The sequence below is a fragment of the Macaca thibetana genome, chromosome 7 (genome assembly GCF_024542745.1).
Source record: "Macaca thibetana thibetana isolate TM-01 chromosome 7, ASM2454274v1, whole genome shotgun sequence".
Lineage (NCBI taxonomy): Eukaryota > Metazoa > Chordata > Mammalia > Primates > Cercopithecidae > Macaca > Macaca thibetana.
In genome coordinates this window covers 164297759-164320215 of record NC_065584.1, presented here as the reverse complement: position 1 = coordinate 164320215, position 22457 = coordinate 164297759, and the positions used below count along the sequence as shown (strand labels likewise).

Below are 22457 nucleotides of genomic sequence, written 5' to 3'. Positions count from 1 at the left end.
AACAGCATTTGCAAAGTTCCGTTGTACAACATGGTGTGTGACCATGTGAGGAGACTTCCTATTTTGTTTTCATTCACCTGGGAGGAGTGATTTCTTGCCCACTCTATATATCTCTGCACAGCACCCTCTGGACCTCTCTAGGTACTCTGTCTCACACTCTAATTATTTATGCACACACCCATACTCTGCAGTAAGCTCTAGAGTCCCCAGAAAGGGGACAGAAATAAATGCACAAGTCTCCAGGATGCTCACACTTCGTTTTTATTAGCCACAGTTTCCCACAGTTTTCTACCTCCTAGGAAATACACAGCTCACTAAGGGCACCCAGTCACCATTCTGTCCTGCTTGCATGGCTGACACTGTTGCTCACCTGGGGTAAGCAGATCTGCAAAGTTGCCCAGGGCCTGGTATCCTCAGGTACAGAGAACCCCAGGGGAGGAAGAGCCAGAACTTAGAGCCCCTTTCTTCTCCACATGGGATAGGACACCCAAGACAAATGACCCACGCATCATGAAACAGAGGCAGGGCCCTGAGCTGCCCAAAAGGCCTGGGCACTTGGAGTTCCTGCTACCAGCCAGGCCGCTGAACCATTGCCTGCCCACCCTCCCACAGTGGCTAATCCCTAGCCTAGTTGTAAACATCTTTTCAGTGCTGCACACATAATGCAGTCGGATGCCTTCTGATTACTGGTCTCTGAGACCTTCAGCTGCTGAGGTGCAAGAATCAAGCATGGGCATGAAAGGCAAAGGGCTACCACAGCAGCATCGTTCTGCCTCCACCCTGGGCTATGCGCCTAGGAGACCTAGGAGAGCTGCTCCAGGCTGGGACATGAGGGGCCCTAGAGCAGGATGCCAGGGCTAGGAGTGGACTGCCCTGCTGATGGGTCGTTTTTCTGTGAAGAAGCTTTTCAACAGTAGCACCTGACTGAAGCTGACCACGAACAGGGCAATCGTCTCGCCGATAGACCAGTAAGAGACTCGGCTATTAAGGTCTTCCGCTCGGGCCCGGTCCTGGGCCTCCCGCAGCCGGTAATGCGTCTGGGAGTCAATCACCGTCTTCAGAGCCTCATGGATGGTCACGCAGGCGGACTCCATCTGGGCAGGAAGAGAAAAGCAGTCACGCTGCTAACCCATAGACATATGTGGGATCCAGCAAACAGCAAATGCTGTCGTCAGCATCCTAGGTGACATCCACTGAATGCTAACTATGAATCTATGCTAAGGGTTTTACATGGTTTTATTTAATCCTCACAACAAGCCTAATTGAGGCTCAGAGAGTTTAAGTAACTTGCCCAGAGTCACACAGTTAGTATGTGACTGAGTTAGAGTCTGAGTCCTGAGCTTATGCTTTCAAGCACTGCCCCATACTCTCTTATCCAGTCCTTACAATACCCCTGATAGGCATGGATCATTACCCTCACTGTTAATGAGGGCTTATCCCACATACAGATGAGGAAACTGAGGCTCCAAGAGGCTACACGAATTGCCCAAAGTCACACAACTAATAAACAGCGAAGTGTGAACTAGACCACAGTTGTGTTTGGACTCTGAATCCACTGCTCATGTTCATTCTATTATGTAATTGCTGCCTATAGTTTTATGTATAAATACAAACACGTGAAGACACATGCCTCATGTACATAAGCACATACACACACATGCGAAGACACATATATATAAACAGGCACCACATAGACACATACGCTTATGTGTAACACATACTACATCATAACTTTCTTTACCTGCAAAAATATTCAGTGTGATAGGCAAAAGTCTGAAAATGTCCTTCCCACCACCACCAAGATCCCCTGCCCTAATTCCAGAAAGCTGTGAATATGATGAGCTGTCACCTCTGTGACTGCATCATGTTAATATGACACAGCTGACCTGAAGATGGGGAAGTTATCCAGGCCTGATCTAATCACAGGAGCCCTTAGACACCAGGAGCTTTCTCCAGCTAGTTGCAGAAGAAGTCAAGACAGTTTCCAAGCATGAGAAGAATTCAATGTGCCACACTGGCTTTGAAGGTGGAGGTGACCACCTGCCAGGACCAGAAAAAGGCCTCCAGGAGCTGAGGGTACAACAGTCAGCAAGGAAATGGGGACCACAGTCCTACAACCACAAAGAACTGAACTCCACCCGACAACCTGAATGAGCATAAAAGCAGATCCTTCCCCAGAGCTTCCAGGTAGGAGCCCAACCTGCCACCACCTTGACATCGGCCTTGGGAGACCCCAAGCAAAGAAACTGGCCACCCTGCTCAGGCTCACACTGTACAGAGCTGTGCGGTAATAAGTGAGTATTGCATTAAGACACTACGTTTGTAGTAATTAGTTACTCAGCAATAGACAACTAATACGTTATGCCTGTGGGAAAACGTTCAGTTCTTATTCAGAGGCAGCCTCTAAAACACCATGTATCCAAGACCTAGAAAATTCTATCCTATCAGTGAGTTCTCAGGCTAGAGGAATTCACAAAGCATGCACCAGACACTTACTTCAGTTCCCAAACTCCAAAGGCAAACTATTTGTACAGTACAATAAACTAGAAAAGACTAAGTCATTCTGTGACCTCCCTCCCCAAAACCCTTGTTTCTCTCTCACATTAAACCACTTCCAGAAGACAAACAGGAAACCACTGCCAAACAGTGGTGTTACCCTTACTTGCCTCATTGGGTATCCTTAACTCTGGGCCACTCTAGGAGCTGAACTAGACTATGTAAGGAAGAAAAAAAACGCTTCCCTTCAGCCTCTGCATTACAGGGCAGCAGCTTCCATCTTTCTGGCAACAGGTCTACCTCCCAAAGCTATGGGACTCTCCTGCACACCGTGGAAGGCCCTCTCATCCTGGTCCATGTGTAAGAAGTGGTGAAATGTCACATGTAGAAAGGTGGCATGATCACTGTGTAGCAGATGGAACTGATAGAGTTAGACTGGGTACCAGCTCAAAGAGCAATATCAAGTGAAGAACAAGCCTATTTGTCCCCCAGTGAGTACCTCTGTCCTGTTTTCTCAGTGACATCCTCTATGCCCTATTATTTTGGGCTACATATCATCTTTCACAACTGGAGTGTAGTTGGCACTGGACTTCTTCACTTCCCCGTATTTGGTAGGTGGGCTATACCTGCAGATATTTGATACTGAAAAAGGGACAAGTGATCCTAAGAAGGGTTCCAGACATCAGGAAGTTGACTCTAAAGGGAACTTCCAAAGCCAACTGGCTTCAAAGGTCAACCACCAGAAAAGAAAGCTCGGGTGCAGGTCTCTGCACTGGGGCCAATCGTCACATTTGTGGTTGCTCCTCCTAGCTCTCCGGGGAATGCTTCCAAAGCTCACTAAAGTATGTCAACTCTCACAGATGGAATAGAATGCTAAACTGGGAAGGAAGTAGGAAAGAGGTAAATGTGGAGTCGGGCTTAACTTATGTGAACCCGTGTCAAAGCTAATTCAATATATGCCATTTCTAGAAGCCTCCCTAGTGCTCCCTGCCAGACACTACCTATACAGGCAGACTATACTACCTATACAAATCCATTTTGTATTTACATCACCCTGGGGATCCCTGGAAAATCACAAAGGATTGAAGGTGGGGCTGGGGGACTCAGGATAGATACTTGTAGGATGAAGTTACAAGGATTTCAAATCATGGCTGAGTTTTAATCGCTCACACTTCTACTAATTCCTTCATTCAAACATTTATTCAATGTTTACTTTTCTTCCAGGCACTGTGCTAGGCCCAAGGAATTAAGAATCAGAGCCAGACACAGTCCTGGGTCTCAGAAAGTTCACAATTTAGAGAAAAAATTACTCAACTATAATGCAATATAAAAAGAGCCAACAACAGAAGGGTATGCAGAGTCGTGGGAACACCCAAGAGAAAGATGCTGAGCCTGCCAGAGAAGATGGAGTACTTGACATGGGACAAGACAAGCTGAGTCCTGATGGATGGGCAGGACGTCACCAGGCTGAGGATGAGAACACATCCCAGGTGGCAGAAGCACAGGCAAAGAACTATACAGGGCCTGGTCTGGGATCAGGGACTGACACGGTGATGGGGATGCATGGAGAAGCAGCTGTGGGGAGGTGGAAGCTCACAGTAAAGGGCCTCGAGGTCCAAGGCTTTACCATGTGGCTCTGTGAGCAAAAGATTGGCAAGACTGGAATCCCACTTTACGAGAATCTGCCTCTGGCAGATATGATGCAGAAAGGGATGCATGTGAACCAGTCTACAGGCAGGGAAACCACTTAGGTGGCTGCAATTCCACTGGGAAAAGAAGATGCGGGCCTCAATTAAGAAGGTCGCCATGTCAGGGAAGAGTGGATTGGAGGGAAGTTGATGGCACTGAAATCACAGGACTGGATAACAAAGAAGATCATTCTTGAAATCAGTGGGAGGGATGGAGACACACACGTAAGTGTATACATGTGTGTATCATGGTCACAGTATATGTGTATATGTATGTGTGCGGCACATGCATATGTATTCATAGGTACACATATGCATACACATTTGTATGTATAAATCCGCAGAGAACACTACGGAAGGGCTCATTTGATTTTCCAGGCTAGAATTCCATTCTCCAAGTTTATTTGTCACAAACTCATTCAGAAACACTGGACTCACTTGACTGGGGGCTCCTTGGACCGCAGGCCCTGGCCTGGGAATTCAGCAGTACAGGTCGGCATCTCCAGCCTTCTCCCAGGACCCAGAATCACTGGAGAGGAAGGAGGAAGGGAAGAAGAAAAGATGGAGGACGCAGAAATCACAGGTGTAGACACCAAGACAGAGGATAAGTCAGATATTTATGTGAAGCCATCTTCTCTGGCCGAGATCCAGTAACACAGGCCAGAAACCGGCACTAGGACTGCATGAAGAGGCCTCGGTGGCCTTTAAAGGAACAATCTCAGATCAGATCAGATCAGATCAGGTCAGTGATAGCAAAGGGACCAGTTCCAAGAGGGTAATGGAGCAACAGGTGATACTCTACAGCTTTCTTGGCAACTAACACCTGCAGACACCTTCAGGACCTTACACAGACGCTGCAAGAGACCCCAGAGCAATATATCCCCGAGAATCAGAGACACCTGGATGCTCACCCTCACCATGAAAACATGCTACTTCCCCATCCACTGAGATCTTCCATTAGTGCTCGTCTAAAACAAACCTCTTCATCCTGTTACCACAACACTTCGGTTAGGCAATCCCTCAGCCAGCTTCCCACCCAGCAGAAAACCAATGGAACCCCTCTGCTTCCGGGTCCTGTTTTCCCAGGCCACGATTCCCCAGCTCTCCTCCTGTGTGTGACTTTCCACCCTGCTAAGACCACCAGTCCTGGCTGGCTCCCAGCGTCCTGGAGCCTCAAAGGGATGACAGTTGCCACTTCATGGTGACACCCTGACCCATCCTACTTCTCGCACCATCCCTTTCCTCCATCTCCACGCTGACACCCCATCCTGTCCCAGCCACCTATGGATGCTGAGGTCTTCAGTCTGTAACCACTGACAAATTCCTGCAGCCCTCACCTCATCAGGCCTCCCCTGACCCAAGTATCTGCTTCTTTAAATTCTTTAAGAACTCAGTGACAGGGAAGTAGAAGCTGGCCTCAGAGCACTTAGGAAAACCTTTAACCCGTCCTAGGCCACCAGGGAGGTAGCTCTTGGCCTTTGACCTCTGTCAGAAACCTTCAGCTCTGACCAGGATCTGCCCAGATTCTCAGGAAGCCTGGAAGCCCCTCGAGCTTGGCTTTCCTGAAGTCACGTTCTCCTGGCCCAGGTCCTCTCTCCTAGGAGCCTGGTTTTCCTGAGCTCAGGCCTGAAACAAGTCCTTTGGGCCTGAATCCCTGGCCTGGGCCCTGGTCACTATGGAACCTGTTCTTTCACCTAATACTTACTTTTGTGCCAGAAACCATGGCCTCTGGCCTACCATTGTGCTGCAAGAAGTCTGGGGAGAGGCGAGACAGCAGCTGCTGGGTAAAAGGGGACCCATGCCAAGCAAGAGGAAAAGGGCTGGCGAGAAGAAAGAAAGTTACACTCCATAAATGTCACCTGCTCTCTTCATCGAGGAGGCCAAGCTTCTACATTGTCAAGTTTAAGGTAAAGCTCTCCCAGTGAAGCCTTCCTGACTCCTGGAAGAATTCATCAGTGCCTCCTCAAGACCCCTGGCACTTCAGTTACAGCTCTGACCACAGTGCCCCATGGCCAACTGGCTTGCAGGGCTGTGCTCCTTGCAGGGCGCCCAGCACAGGCACAGAGCCATCCACTGCCGGCACAGTGTGTAAACTGAGTGAATGCCGGCACAAAAGCAAGTATTCTCAAAGGCAGGCACAGATGGTTCAAGGAAGCAGGGTCAGAGAAGTGGAAGGAAACGGCTCTTTTGAGGCTAAGCAGGAGCAAAGAAGAGGTTCTAAGATAGAAGAAAAGGGAAGCATAAATCACCCTTTCCTGCAACAAAATCAAACTACTGCTCAGGCTCCAGGAAAGAATGTCTCTATTGACCTAATTCATTAAAGCTTTTCCTACCAATCTGTTTTCTACTGGTTAAGGGGGAAGTTCTTCAGCTCAGCTTTTGGAGACTACAGAATCTTCCGAATAGAGGCTGTTTCAATAGTGGCCAATAAAACTCTCATGAGTATTGGTTGCAAAAGATCTTACACACAATACACACCCTTGGCTGGATCTTCTAACAGCAGTCATGTTGCCAAGCTCAAAGCTCAAACCCAGTTTTGGACAATGGAACTTTCTGTGCATGGCCACTAGTCACCTGTGACTACTGAGAACCTGGAGTGTTGCTATGGTGCAGATGAGGAAGTGAATTTTTAATTTAATATCAATTAATTTAAAGAGCCAAATTTAGACACTGGCTACTGTACTGAACAGTGCAGCTCTAGCCTCCAACTGCGTAGGGAAGGTGGAAGACTGGGCAAATGAATCCACAGGCATTCATGAGTGTGCCCAGAGCCACAGAGGAACGGAGCCACCTTGGAGTGCGGCCCAGATCATCTGGCCTCCTTGAAAGTTCAAGACGCTGTGCTTTTGGTTCTGGCACACGTGCAGCTACCGATGGTTATTCCTGTCTTACAGGTTTCCCTGGGCCCTGACAGTCATTTGACAAGTGTTTGGTGAGCTTCTTCCTGTGCCCCACCTTATGCACTGGAGCACTGAGGATACAAAAGTAAACCATTCAGGGTCCTAGCCCTCAGGAAGCCAGCCTGCACATGAAAGGGAAGGAGGAGCTTAAATAGCAGAAGGGAAGACAGACGGATTAAGGAGGCTGGGATAATAGAATAATGAACCTTGACAGCCATGGGCGACAGACATGACTATCCCCCCAAAATGTCAGAGTTTCTCCTCTGTAGTGTAGAGCTGTTGCTAAGGCTCTACTTGCCAGCCTTCCTTTCATCCAGGTTTGCCACATGACTAAGTTCTCACCCATGGGGCATGAGCAGGTCATATGTATTCCCACCGGGCATGGGCTTTTAAGAAGTAGATGGACTTTTCTCATTTTCTCCTCCTTTGGCAGCTACAGGCAGAAGACCCTGAAGCCCTAAGGGAAGACAGAAAGATGACAAGAAAGAATAAGCCTGGATTCCTGAGTCACACCATGGAGGAAAGCTCCTCACCAACCTTTTCTAGATTATGCGTGAGAATAAACTTCTATTCTGTTAAGCCATTGATGTTTGGCATTTATTTTGTAACAGTACCTTGTGTTACTTTAATACATCACACAAAGTAGGACTTTGGTCTTCATGATACAGGCACATCATATAAGCAGAGACACATGACACAGGTACTTCAAAAGTGGTACTGTGCAAAAGACTGAGTGGGAATGAAAGAGTAGACAGGAATATCAGAAGAAAGTACTGCAGGGATCTGGTTAGAGAATCGAAAGGAAGATCGAAAGAAGAGCATGGCATTCTTTAGGACTAGGTGTGAAGAAAGAGGCAAAACCAACCCTGAGACTTCCAGACTGGGAACTGGATAGATGATGACTCCGACCACCAGCCTAGACAGAGGTCAATGAGGAGGAACGCGCTAGGGGGTTCAGCAGCCCCAAACTGCTAATGTTCACTCACCTGGGTGAGAGCCGTGACCCTGTTCCCCATGTCTGGGAGAATGGGAGGCTCATCACCCACTTGAAAGTCAAAGTAGACGGTCTTGTGAGAGAAGGTGGAAAACTCATTACTGAAGCAAAACTGATAAACGCCCTTGACCTCGGCCCGGTATGTGAAGCTGTCGTACTGCTTCTTGGTTTCTCTGTAGATGGTGTTCCCCTGGGGGTCCTCCACATAGCAGTCAACATCGTAGTGGCCTCCAGTGATGACCTGACAACCATAAGAAGTTTGCTGTTATCAAAGGGGCAATCACCACTTACCAAATGCCAACCAGACACTGTGCTCAGACTCTACAAACATTTCTGTCATTTCATCTTCAAAACTTTCTAAGGCAGGTGCTATGCCACTTCTCACTTTACTGAGGCTGAGCAAGGTTAAATAAATTGGCTGTGGTCACACTGCTTGAAAGTGAAAGGGCTAAGATTTGAATCTATGCCTGTCTGACTCCAAAGATTGTTCTGCAGGGGTTCAATGAGCCTAATCGTTTCCATTTTACAGAAGAAGAAACTGAGGCTCCAAGGTTAAGTAACTGCCTAAGGTTACACAAGATAAAGTAGAGCTGAGATCTGACCTGAGAGCTTTTGGTTCCAGTGCCCAAACGCTTACCTACTGCACTATTCTGAAGCATGAATAAGCATACCCCAGGATAACTGCTCTTCATGAGATGGTGCTGATAAGGCTTCCAGAAATCAAGAGCAAGATGAGGAGGGATATCTAAGAAACTATTCCAATGCAGCTAGATGCCACTGATTCTTTCTTTGTTCAATACTTAACACAAGACATGCAGCAAATCACTGCTTTAGGGCACTGCCACTCATTAGCCATGTGACCCTGAACAAGTTACTTTACTCTCTGAGGACATGTCTTTATCCATGAAGTGAGGATTCAATGAGTTATCATACCTAAAGTGCTTAGCACAGTGTCCAACATAAAGAAAGCGCCCAAAAAGTGCCAGCCAATTACTGGACAATTGTCAGACTGCAAACCCCCTGGGGGTGCAGTGGAGATGTGGGATCTGATTTGGGGCCACCCTAGAGCATGCATGCTGCACCTCCTGCTTCTCCCTTCCAATAACAGACAGGTGCTCCCTCTCCCCCAGCAAGGGTCATTCTTGGCTTGCTGAATGGGTCTACTAGCTATTAACAATATATTATTACTGATCGAATGCAAGGAGAAGAAAAATATTGATCGAGGCATTCACGGAATTTCTGAGAGTCTTTGGGAATCATTTAGTTCAAACTCTCCTTGTAACATAAGAAAAATAAGACCCACATAAGGCAAAATCTCACAGGTAGGCAATGGCTATAACCAAGATCCCTCAAAGGACACGGTCAATGGCCTCCATCTGCTTCCAAATTTAAATGGCCTCTTTGTCCAGACAAAAGTTACTAGTCCTGCTCAGCAAGCTTTGCGTAAAGCAGTGAGCATCCTGTTGCTGAGTGTGTTTAAACCCAGGCTGGGCACACTTTGACAAGGGATTTCCGCCCTGGCAGTGAACACATGACATCTGAGGTCTCTGCAACCACACAATTATCATTCTTTTTGTCAATGCATCTAGGTTGCCCATGTTAATCCAGTCACAATTTGCATGTTGTCCACACAGATGTGAAAGTGGACAAATCAGTGACTGAGACTGCCACATATAAGTTGTCTCCAAGCGCAAGCTTCCTTCAGTACCTTTAAGCACAGAGGAACTGGTCAAATAGCTTGCCCCATTCCTGCTGCCCGTGGCACCTCATTTCTGAAGTGCCTGTCAGCATGCATCCACAAGCAGATAGCTGTCTGAGTACGATGCCCACTTGGCCCCCAACCCTAGACCTGCTCACTAAATATCGGGGGCAGACTACTCACTCAAGACCTGCTCCTGTCACCTGTGGGCCACGGGTTCTCTCAAAGGAGACAGGAGTACAGGAACTGAGCTTTTCTAAGCCATATGGCAAGAGCCAAGTCATGCAGCCACACCACTCCTTGTAAACACCGCCAGGCCTCAATGGCTGCAGTGATCCCTCCTTTCCAAAGCGCCCGTTCTCACTTCTGCTGCCCTCACCTCACCTGAACTTTAAACGCTGGAGAGGGGAGGAATAAAATAAAACTATGAACCTACTTCCTCTCGCTGCCATTTTTCAGTACTCGAAGGCACAAGGCGGTCCAAAAGACTGGGGTTAGAGGGCCTCTGTCCAGCCGATCAGAGCTGGCGTTCGTTAATGTCTCGGGCGCCTGCGGAGATCTCTCTGGCCAGTTCTCCAGGCTGCGGGACCCGCCCTGGCGTCCCTATCCCGGGTTCGCACCAGCGGCGCTATCTCCTCGCTGGCCAGGCTCGTCTCGGGTGGGCCCTAATGATCCAAAACCTTCCTCCTCACGGGGAAGTCAACGGGTGTCCGGGGACTCCCACCCCATGCACCCTCCCTACAGCCTCTGTGGCTAATTCGAGCGCCTCCAGTCAGGGGCGCGCCAGTGTCCAGTTGAGACCTGGGAGTGGAGGGAGAAGGGAGCGCTGCCGGGCGCCCGGCCTCACCTGGTAATCCAGGGAGAACTTCACGCCCTGCTCCACCTCCTCGTGGAAGCACTGCTTGGCGTTGTCCGGCAGCTCGAAGGTGAGCTCGGCCCCTCCGGGCTGCTCGGCCCGGAGCAGGAGCAGGAGCAGCAGCAGGAGCAGCACGGAGGCGGAGAGCGGGGCTGCGCTGCCCATGATGCTCTCGGTCCCGTCCCGAGGGCCGCGGCTCGGGGGCTGCGCCCCTCGCGGCTGGGGCGGCTGCTGCGGAGCCCTGGGAGTATGTAAGGAGATAGACGTGGCGCTGGCAGAGCTCCGCGCTTCCGGGAGGGCAGGCGGCACAGTGCGCAGCCGCGCGCTCAGAGTGGGCCTGGGCCCCTTCTGTCGGCTGCGCGTGCGCGCTGGTCGCGCTGGGCCAGGGGACACGCCCTCTCCCCGCCTCTCCCGGCTCGCTGGGAGGATGGGTCTAGGCGGAGGGTAGGCGGGCCACCACCCAGCGCGCCCCTACCCAGAAGTGGGAGAAGCCCTGTCCACTGTTCTGCGCTCTCCCGGACCCGCAGGGCTGAGCATCCCCCCAGGTAGGCCCAGGTCCACTCCCCAGCTGCTGCGGCACGAAGCACTTGGGGTTTTACTCCCTCTATATGGCTCTGCTTTTAACAGGCTCTGTAACTTCAGTCTCACACTTCCCTCAAGAACCAGTATCCTTGTTTTGAAATGGGTGTGCCCAAACCTAACACCCACAGTAGTTAGGGGGCTAGGTGAAAGGTAAGGGAAAGCTGGGAACCCGATTAACACTCCTTTCTTCATTCCCATACCCTTCCCAAGGTGAGACTGTGTGAAGGGGGTGGGGGATGAGGTGGGAAGAGTAAGTATAGGCCCATCCTTACACCTGCACTGGGAAAAACACGAGCGTGTTCACACACAAACGATCTCATGAAAACCCAAGTAAAGTCTCGCAGCGACTTCAGGTATATTTTGACTGTCAGGACTTGCTGAAAATTCTTTTTGCACAAAACTGTCATTTTTGCACTTTAACTTCTTAAAAGCTCTGAAAGCACATAAATTGGTTTACTGTCTTACCCATGACCAGTGACTTAAGATTCTTTTGTATAATCGTAACTATGGGTATAGTTTTATATTCACTGTGATCCAATAAACAAAGAGAACAGACATAGATTGTGATATCGATACTCAATAAATAATTTATTCAGGAGAGCATTACTAGACGTGGTATATCTTGATTTCAGGAAAGAATGTTACTGCCCATATAGATCTCCGCTGGACACATTTCACCATGGATGAGCATGCTGATGTGTGAAAGCAATCTGTAGGCTTGGAAATAACATGCATGCATAACATAGTTAATAATATTGACTGGCTCAGTGACAGGCATGGAAGAGGTGTTTAGTAGTGTCACTTAAGGTTCCTTCCCTGGCACTGTCCTATTTCACATTGTTTTTTTAGGAACTGATAGAAAACATGGAAGTAATAATCATCTGATGTAGATGCACTAAGGGGAGAAACAAATGACAGATATAAGACCTCGATTGGCCCGGTGCAGTGACTCACGCCTGTAATCCCAGCACTTTGGGAAGCTGAGGTGGGCGGATCACGAGGTCAAGAAATCGAGATCATCCTGGCCAATACGGTGAAACTCGATCTCTACTAAAAATACAAAAATTACCTGGGCGTGGTGGTGCGTGCCTGTAGTCCTAGCTACTCGGGAGGCTGAGGCAGGGGAATCGCTTGAACCCAGGAGGTGGAGGTTGCAGCCTGGTGACAGAGCAAGACTCCGTCTCAAAAACAAACAAACAAACAAAAAACCACGATTGCCTTGGCACAGGTGGAGTGCTCTGCTAAGACTAACAAAAAGAAATTTTGGGCTGGGCACCATGGCTCACGCCTGTATCCCAACATTTGGGGAGGCTGAGGTGGGAGGATTGCTTGAAGCCAGGAGTTCGAATCCAGCCTGGGCAACATAGTGAGACCTTGTTTCTACAAAAACAAACAAAAATTAACCAGGCATGGTGGTGTGGGCCTGTAGTCCCAGCTACTTGGGATGCTGAGGTGGGAGGATTGCTTAACACCAGGTGTGTGAGGCTACAGTGAACTGTGATTGCACTACTGTATTCCAGCATGGACGACGGAGGGAGACCCCATCTTTAAAAATCAAAATAAATTCCTCTGGATTAAATGTTAAGTCTTACATTTGAATTCTAAGAAAACACCTGCATAAGTTCAGGGCAGGAGTTGACTTCCAAGTAGCTCAAGTCAGAGCATGCAGACTGTTGGCTGGGACATCTCAGTTCTCCTCCAAGTATCCTCTCACATCTAATAGGGTAGATTACTTCCTTATATGGCAGGCTCAGGGCAGCATCCCAAGAGGAACTAGGCAGAAGCAGCAAGACCCCAGAGACCTAAGCTTCAGACCTTTTCCAGTATGACTTTCTTCACATTCTGTTGACCAAAGCAAGTTCAAAGGCCAGCTCAGATTCAAGGAGGTGGAAAAATGGAATCTACCTCTGGATTAGAGGAGTTGCAAAGTCACACTGCAAAGGAAGAGCATCCTGGAATGGAAGGAGTGATGGCTGTTAAGCCATCTTCCATACTACCCAGACTCACTCAGCTTGTCAATGGCTAAGCCAGGAAGTGAACCCAGATCTGCTTAATTCTGAAGACTACCAGCTTCCTACTAAACACACTGCTTCTACCCATACCTCAGGGAACACTTGTCCTACATGTTCCATAGGGCAAACCTTGGACCAAAGCATGAATCTGACACTGAGGCACATTTCAGCTCACACAATAAATGACTTGCTGGAACTAGAGATTTCCAAAAATAGAATGGACAAGGATAGTACATTTTTCATCCCTGAAAATATTTGAACAGATACAGGTGAACAACCAACCACTTAGCAACAACAGAGATGATTCATGAACCTGGGTGACAGATTATAGTGGTGTATGACCTCTAAGGTTCCTTCCAACCTTGATATTGCATGATATATGGCAAATATTGCATGATATATGGTACTAAAGGTAGGATAACTTGAAAGAAGAAACAAAAATGTTTTCTATCCACTTTAGTCCTGGGGTGACTTCTGTGAAGGCCTTTTAAAACAGTAAATAAAAGAAACACACAAAAAAATAGTAAATAAAAAATAATTAAAACAGTAAATAAAAATGAGGATCTTAACAGATGCAGAAAAAAAAAACGTGACAAATTCAACATCATTTGTGATAAAAACTCTTAGCAAAACAGCAATAATAGACAACTTCCTTAATGTCATAAAATGTAACAAATTTAGAGCAGACATCATGATTAATGATAAACATTGAAGTCTTTTCCTTCAAACTTGGTAATAAGACATAAATGCCTGCTATCACAACTGCTATTTAACATTGTCCCAGAAATTCTAGCAGGAAAGGTTAGGCAAGAAAAAGAAATAAAAGGACAAGAATTGGATATATATAAACACCCAAATAGTGCTTGTGTCTCAGGGGAAGGAGAATGCAGAAGTCCAGAAGTGGCACCCAAGAGAGACTCATGAATGTTCACATTCTGACGTTCATTAACTGAACATTTATGTTTTACTTCTCTAAATATGTACAGATCCTCCTTGGCTTACAATGGGGTTACATCTGAATAAACCTATCATGAATTGAAAACATTATAAGTTACATGTGTTATGATGAGATGGGCAGTATAAGGTGGACCTTTCTGTGCCCTAAAGCAGAACTTTATCATTGCTTCATCCAACAGGAGCACTCCCTAGCATGCTATTAGGATGTTGAAACAAAAGCAGAGTTTATGCGTGCATCATGCAGGTAATTGATGGTGAAGGAAAAAAGCAGTACAATCACCGTGTGGATTGACTAAAGCAAATGGAAACTTTGCAAACTACTTAACATTGCCATGGAGCTATAACCAATACCAGTTTTTCCCTGAACAAACCAATCAAGGAAAGGTGACACACACTGCCCTCCTGAGACTCACCAACTTCCCCAGAACAACTGTTTTTGTGGCTGTCAAGCATTTAACTATCTTTCCTATGGGGAAATCCCAACCTAGGTGGGAAACTCTCCCTCTCATCACAGAGCCAAAGAGGGGCAGACAGTCCTTCTCCCTCTGCTTCTGGGTCCCAAGGTGTGTGGGCATGGAACCCAGGCTCTGCCAGCTGGATGCCCTTGTATCTGAATCTTGGAGGGGGGGTGTCTAGAGAGGTAGAAGCAGAGTACAGTGGTGGTTACCAGGGGCCAGGGGGTGAGGGGCTTGGGGAAATGGCCAAGGATTACAAAATTTCAGTTAGATAAGAGGAATAAATTCAAGAAATCTATTGTGCAACATGGCATCTGTGGTTAATAATGTAGTCTATACTTGAAAATCACTGAGAGTACCTTTTAAGTGTTCTTAAACTTAAAGACTGGATTAAGACTGGACAGACTGGATTAAGAAAATGTGGCACATATACACCATGGAATACTATGCAGCCATAAAAAAGGATGAGTTTGTGTCCTTTGTAGGGACATGGATGCAGCTGGAAACCATCATTCTCAGCAAACTATCGCAAGAACAGAAAACCAAACACTGCATGTTCTCACTCATAGGTGGGAACTGAACAATGAGATCACTTGGACTCGGGCAGGGGAACATCACACACCGGGGCATATCATGGGGAGGGGGAATGGGGGAGGGATTGCATTGGGAGTTATACCTGATGTAAATGACGAGTTGATGGGTGCTGACGAGTTGATGGGTGCAGCACACCAACATGGCACAAGTATACATATGTAACAAACCTGCATGTTACGCACATGTACCCTAGAACTTAAAGTAATAATAATAATAATAATAATAAAAGAAAATCACTGAGAGTACCTTTTAAGTGTTCTTGTCACAAAAAATATATGCAGTAATATATATGTTAATTACCTCAATGTAGCCTTTCTATAATGTATGCATATTTTAAAACATTATATTGTATACTTCAAATATACGTAATTTTATGTGAATTAAACAAACAAATTTAAATTTGAAAAAGAAAAAGAACTCTTCAATTTTTAAGCTTTGGACAGGAAAATATTGTGACTAAATGACTACAGAATGATCTTTAAAAATTGAAAAGCTTTTTGCAATTCACACGTTATGTTGGATTCGTGGAAATGACTCATATTCTCTCTTGAGTGTGAGGTAAAGAAACATTAATATCTTAAATATAGGAAGAGAATAATCCATGTGCCTACTCACCATGCATGAGTTATATTTTCCTCGTGCTAAAAATTCAAAATTCTTCTTACCCCATTGGGTCTTTGTTTCAATATAAATAAATATAATTTCTTCTGCTCTTAAAAAGAGAAAAACAGAAAAGAAACATCATATAACTTATTTTCTTAACTACAACATGATGGAATGGAAAGAGAATGAAATTCAAGACCCAAAACCTTGGCATTAATGTTTTGGCATTCTGTCCTTGTCTGGGAGTCCATGTCTGAAACTTTAAAATAGAGGCTGAGGTTGGGAATTGGGTGAATTGATACTGAAGGTTTTCTTCTTCCAATTATTAAGACTTTTAATAATTTCAAACAGTGAGCTTAGGCTTCTTTTCTTCAATTTAAAAGAAAAACAAGAAGAAGGAAGGAAGGGAAGAAGGGAGGGAGAAAGAATGGAAGGGAGGAAGGTAAGGTAAGGAAAGGAAGAGTAGCCTCACATGGTCTATGTATTAGTGAGGAAAAGATATTCTGCAGTAAAAATCAACCCCCAAATCTCAGGGCTCAGCAAAAGTTTATTTCTTATCCATTCTATGTTTTTCACAAGTTCAAAGGCAGATAACTCTTCCATGTAGTCATTCAGGGAAACTGACTGACAGAGATCCCCATAATCTTGAAATTGTTTCACCTGAAACACACATCTCCTCCGTCACAGCAACAGGGGAAGAGAATGTGAGAAGATCTCATAACAGCAATTAAATGCATCAGCTCAGAAGAGGCACACACATTACTTTCACTCATAGCCCATCATCTTGAATTGATCTCATGGCCCTGCTAAATCCTAAGGTGAATGAGATTTGCCTTCCATGTGTCCAGAAGGAGAGGAAAACTGAATGGTGGTGAATACTGGTTCTGTTTGCCATATCACAGTAAAATGAGTAATAATAAAAACATAACAAAGACTTGCAGTTTCTGGTAAAGACAAGTTAGATTATTTGAACATAAATTTCCCCTGAAAACAACTAAAAATACAACTTTAAAAATGTTTTCTGGGAGGCATCAAAAAGCTGGCAAGAGAGTAAAGAATTACCCAGCCAAAATTGAAAGGAAAACAATAATCTAGAAAGAGAAGCATTCTCAAAAGTTACTTTTCCCATGAGGGCATTGGCCAATCCTGAACATTTTTGAATTTTCACTTTTACAGTCTCACAGGGAGAGTGGACAAAAACCAGAGCCTTAAGGAGGATGTTGAGGGCTCATCATTTCACTTTCCTGCTCAGAAACTGTTACCATCACTTACTACATTAAATTCAAACTCCTGCCTTCACAGAAGCAGCACATCCCCTCTCACCCTGACCATTTCAACTCATCCCAGCCATCATCTCTATTCTACAAGGTCCAGTCTCCATTTGAGCCCCACATGCTATGGCAGCCATGGTCATCTCCAACTCCATGGCTGTGCTTGTGTTATTTATATGTCCAGAAGGATCTGCCAGTTCCATTTGGGAACCCCAACCCACTCACACTCTCTACAAAACATCTCTCTCCTCTTACAGCCTATGATGCCCTCCCCTCTCCCTTTTTATAATCATTCTTTGATTCTTCCTACTGTTTCATGGGAATTCCTTATGGTGCTTTGGTAAAACTTGAGGCTAATTTGACATACAATACTTTGTATATATTTGAAGTGTACAATTAGGTAAGTTTTCACATACACCTGTGCAGCCATCATCTCAGGCATGAAATAAACAAATCTATTTCCTGCAAAAGCTTTCTCGTTCTTTTGTAATCCCTTCTTCTGTTGCTCCACATCCTTGTCCTCTGTTCCTGAAACCATTGATCAGCTTTCTATCACTATACAATAGTTAGCATGTTCTAGAATTCTGCATAAATGGAATCATATAATAGCACTTTTTTTAGTATGACTCTTTAATCTTTGCGTAGTTGTCTTAAGATTCATCCATGTTGTAGCAGATGCCAATAGTTCATTCCTTTTTATTGCTGAGTAAAATTCCATTGTCCGTATATGTATGAGTTCACTTCTGGTCTCCCTAATCTATTCATTGATCTATTTGTCTATCTTTATGCCAATACCACACTGTCTTGATTACTGTAGCTTTATAATAAATCTTGAAATCATGTAGAGCTAGTCCTCCAACTCCATGCTTTTTTAAAGCTGTATTGGCTATTGTAGGTCCTTTGCATTTCCAAGTGAATTTTATAATCAATTTTTTAATTTCTAGAAAAATACCTGCATAAATAAAACAAACATATATGTGTACAACTGGTTCTTCACAAAGGCACAAAAGACAACTCATTCAACAAATAATGCCAGGAAAATTAGATACATATATGCAAAACAGATGAACTTGGACCCATATCTCACATCACATACAAATATCAATCCAAATGGATCATAGACCTAAATGTAAAACTAAAAGCTATAAAGCTTCTAGAAGAAAAATTGACAAAATATTTATGACCTTGAATTAGGCAAATATTTCTTAGATAAGACACCAAAAACACAATCTGTGTAAAAGAACAAATTGATAAATTAGATGTTTAAAAATTCAAAAATTTTGCTTTTTAAAAGATTATGTTAAGAGAATAAAAGGACAAACCACAAACTGGAACAAAATCTTTGCAAAGCGTACACTGTTAAAGGGTGATCCAAAAGATATAATGAACTCCCAAAACTCAACAATAGGAAAACAAAGAGCATAATTGTTTAAATGAGCAAAAGATTTGAACAGACACTACCTCAAAGATATATGGATGTCAAGAAGCACATGAAAAGATACTCAACATTATTAGTCATTAAAAAATCAAAATTAAAATCATAATGAGATACTACTACACACCTAGAAGAATAGTTCAAATTAAAATGACTATAGCAAGTGCTGGTAAAGATATGAAGAAACTGGAACTCTCATACACTGCTGGTAGGAATGTAAAATGATACAATCATTTTGGAAAACAATTTTGTAGTTTCTTAAAAAACTAATATATATCTACCATTTGATTCAGCCATCCCACTCCTAAGTATTTACAAAAAGAAAAGAAAAAGGAAGCATATATCTGTACAGAAACTTACATATGAATTGTAGCAACTTTATTTGTAAAATCCCCAAACTGGAAACAACCCAACTGATCATCAGAAAGTGAGTGGATAAACAAATTGTGTTACAACGTGATACTGCTCAGCAATAAAAAGGAATGAACTAGGGATACGTGAAACCGCATGGGTGAATCTCTAAATGATTATGGTAAGTGAAAGGGCCAGATGCAACAGAGTACATGCTATAGAATTTCACTTATATAAAACTCTAGAAAATGCAAGTTAATATGAAGTGACAAGAAGCAAATAAGTAGGTACTGGGGATAAGATTCAAAGGGGATGTGCAGACTTTTGGTGACAATGAAAATGTTCAACATCAGTGAGAACACATGGACACAGAGAGGGGAACAACACACACCAGGGCCTGTTGGGGGGTAGGGGATGAGGGGAGTGAACTTAGAGGACAGGTCAATAGGTGCAGCAAACCACCCCAGCACATGTATACCTATGAAACAAACCTGCATGTTCCAAACATGTATCCCAAAACTTAAAGTAAAATGAATTCAAAAGAAAAAAGAAAAATATGAAAATAGTCATTATCTTAATTGTGATGATGGTTCACAGTGTATACATATGTCAAAAGGATCAAATTTTACATTATATGCACATTATTGTATGTCAATTATACCTCAACAATGCTGCTCAAAATAATATGTAAATAATTTTATTCCAAAACATGTATTAACTTAGAAACAATGGATAATTTCTTAAAATAATGTATCCTTTCAAATCTGACTCAGGAAGAAATATAAAACCCGAATAGCTAGGAGTGGTAGATGCTGTTTGGGTGCCCGGTACAGATTCCCTTTACCAGATAGCTCACTCATCCCCAGCTGCTCTGTTAACTGCTTAGTTTTTACAGCTTCCCCCTTCTCCCAAGAATTACCCTAAATCTGGGTCAGAAAAAAATAGCATCTTCTCCTCAGCCCACAGTCTATGACTGACTAAAGCAAGAATAAAAATGGGAGCCCCCTTGCACTAAAGAGGGACAATTCTGCAGCTAGATGCATTCTCTCTACACTCCTCCTCTGGGAATCCAGCCAAAGCTAGACCTTACCTGAAATCACCTCTTTCTGGGCCTTTCCCTCTTCTCAATCCTGCTTCCCTACCTTCCTTAGAGGTTTTTCCTGAAGATCACCCCCTCGATACAACACAGGAGCCCAAATCACTGTCCCAGGTGTTGGTTTTACTAAACCCAACTTAAGAACCCCTATAACCATTAAGTAAAAACAATTAGTATTTAAAATCTGAAACTCAGGTACTTGATGAAAGAGAGGGCTCTGGACACAGATTGCCAGACTGGGGAGTTCCAATACCAAACTACCACTTCCCAGCTGTCTGACCTTGGGCAGGTCACCTAATCTCTCTAAGCCTTGGTTTCCTCATTTGTGAATGAAGACAATAATCATACCTACACACTATGAACATGTATGTATGAATGTGTATGGATGAATACACACACACACACACACACACACACACACACACGAGTCCCACCTGGTCCAGATGGTTTTACCAGCAAGATCTACTTACAAAAAAAACCTGTGAGTACACAATCAAGAAACATTTCATTTCAAACTTAAACTTTTTCAGAGAATATAAAATGAGGGATCACCCCCCAGTTCATTTTATGAGGCTGATATAAACCTGATATCAAGCTAGACAATGAGTATGAAATGGGAAAACTCTGGGCTAATCTCATTTATAAGCACAAATCCAAAAAATCATAATCAAAAGATTAGTTTTGCTTTATTCATTTTGGTTTTGTGTGTATGCTGTAAGGACCCAATTTCATTTTTGTTCATGTGGAAAACAAACTGTCTTATCACCATTCATTGACCTGCAGTGCCACCTCTATCATTTCTAAATTTTCCACCTATTCAAGGTCATGTTCTAGGCCCTCTGTTCTGTTTTTGTGGGTCAGTTTATCTATTCCTGTGTCTTATCACAGTATTTTAATTACTACAACTTTTAAAATCTTGTCATCTGGTACCATCATCTTCCAAATGTCGTTACTATCCTTCAAAATTGTCTTAGCTATTTTCAGTTCTTTGCTCTTCTGTATGAATTATAGAATCATTTGTCATTTTTAATGAAAAATCTCATGGATATTTTCATTGTAATCACATTAGGGGAAACCAATTTATGCTATCTCAGCAATATCTGATGGCGTAGGAAAAAGTATCATATTCACAGTAATGCTTGCTACCTAGTAATAGGATGAAAAAGAAATGTATATGATCTCTATGAAGAAACCTAAACACTTTAATTAGGGATTACAAACTGAAGATGAACTTTTTAGAGTAACAGTTTATGTTTCTGGATTGGAAGATTTGATCTTTTAAAAATGTTAATTAGTACCAAATAACTAAATGATATAATAGAATCCCCCAATCATAATCCCAGTATAATTTTAATAATAAAATGATTTTAAGAAATAATTTGTCCAGTGAAGAGAACTGAGAGTGGACTCGACCCACAATTTGTGAAAGCAAATTGAAACTCTACGATAATTTAAATGATGTGCTGTGATGCTGGTACAGAAAGACAAATACATCAATGGAATGTCACAGAATGAAACAGAATGGGATGGGCGAGTTCAATAATTTTAAAATAAAGAATTTAGCATATTATATGGTATTATAAAGATGGCATTTCAAATCAGTGAGTGATACAAGGATGCTTTTGGCTTTAAGTAAACTAAAAACCAACTACAGCTATATTAAATGATACAAGAATATATTATCTCACATAACAGGAAGCTCAGAGGTGGTGTGGGCTCCAAGCATTACATCATCAGGATCCCTTTCTCTGCTCTCCTCTTGGCTTTGCTTTCCTTTTCTTTATCCTTAGACTCTATTCTCCCATGTTACAAGTAGGTTGTCAAACCAAACTACTGAACAAACAAGCAAATAAACAAATAACATGTCTATTTGGTCATGTCCAGTAAAAGGATGTCCTTCAGTCATGGGATGAATGTCCTTTTGTTCCCTCAATTGGCCTGACTTAGGTCCTGTACCCATCTCTGGATCTAAGGCATTGATAAGGGGAAAGCCATGTGCTGACTGGCTTATGCTGGAGCCCTTAACCAATCACTGGTAAAGAGAATGGAACTGCCATGACTAATTTAGAACAATCATGACTTCTCTTTGAGCTGGGGATGGGGTGAGCTTCCCTTGAATCAAAAAAGCTGCAAAGATAGAGGGTGGCTACATGAACAAAGTCAGGATCTGATAGGAAGTAGAAAGAGGAATCAAATTGAGGAGGCAACCAACAGTGCCTACTGCAGCACAAACAGGATTAACCACTTACTAAATTGTAATAGCGTAAGAAAAATTAACTTGGACCCTTAACTTTCAGGCATCCTTTGTGTGTAAGACCAGGAGTGTCTGTGATGCTGCCAGAGGAGACAGATGGCTCTAGAAGGGAGATCCAGGTGGTCTTATTTCATCAGGCTGATATTTGGATAGGTTCACATTGTCAGGACTTCAACCTCTTCTATCTTTTAATTACCTCTTTCCCTTCTCTTTC

The 22457-nt window shown here is 43.9% G+C and overlaps 1 protein-coding gene across 8 annotated transcripts in view; it reads right to left on the bottom strand.

Annotated features, from left to right (window-relative positions):
• Positions 1–243: 243 nt before the first annotated feature.
• Positions 244–22457, bottom strand: part of TMED3 (transmembrane p24 trafficking protein 3) — a 319386-nt gene continuing 297172 nt past the window's right edge. For 4 of the 8 annotated variants that reach the window (XM_050800009.1, XM_050800010.1, XM_050800011.1 and 1 more), the window contains exons 2-4: positions 10625–10906; positions 8071–8319; positions 244–1094 (exon numbers count right to left, since the gene is read on the bottom strand). In XM_050800009.1, coding sequence (XP_050655966.1) covers positions 858–1094; positions 8071–8319; positions 10625–10798 — 660 coding nt within the window. In that variant the 5' untranslated portion in view covers positions 10799–10906 and the 3' untranslated portion in view covers positions 244–857. Of the gene's footprint in view, positions 1095–8070; positions 8320–10624; positions 10934–22457 lie in introns of those variants that run through there. The other 4 variants (XM_050800013.1, XM_050800014.1, XM_050800016.1 and 1 more) reach the window with 2 other exon arrangements.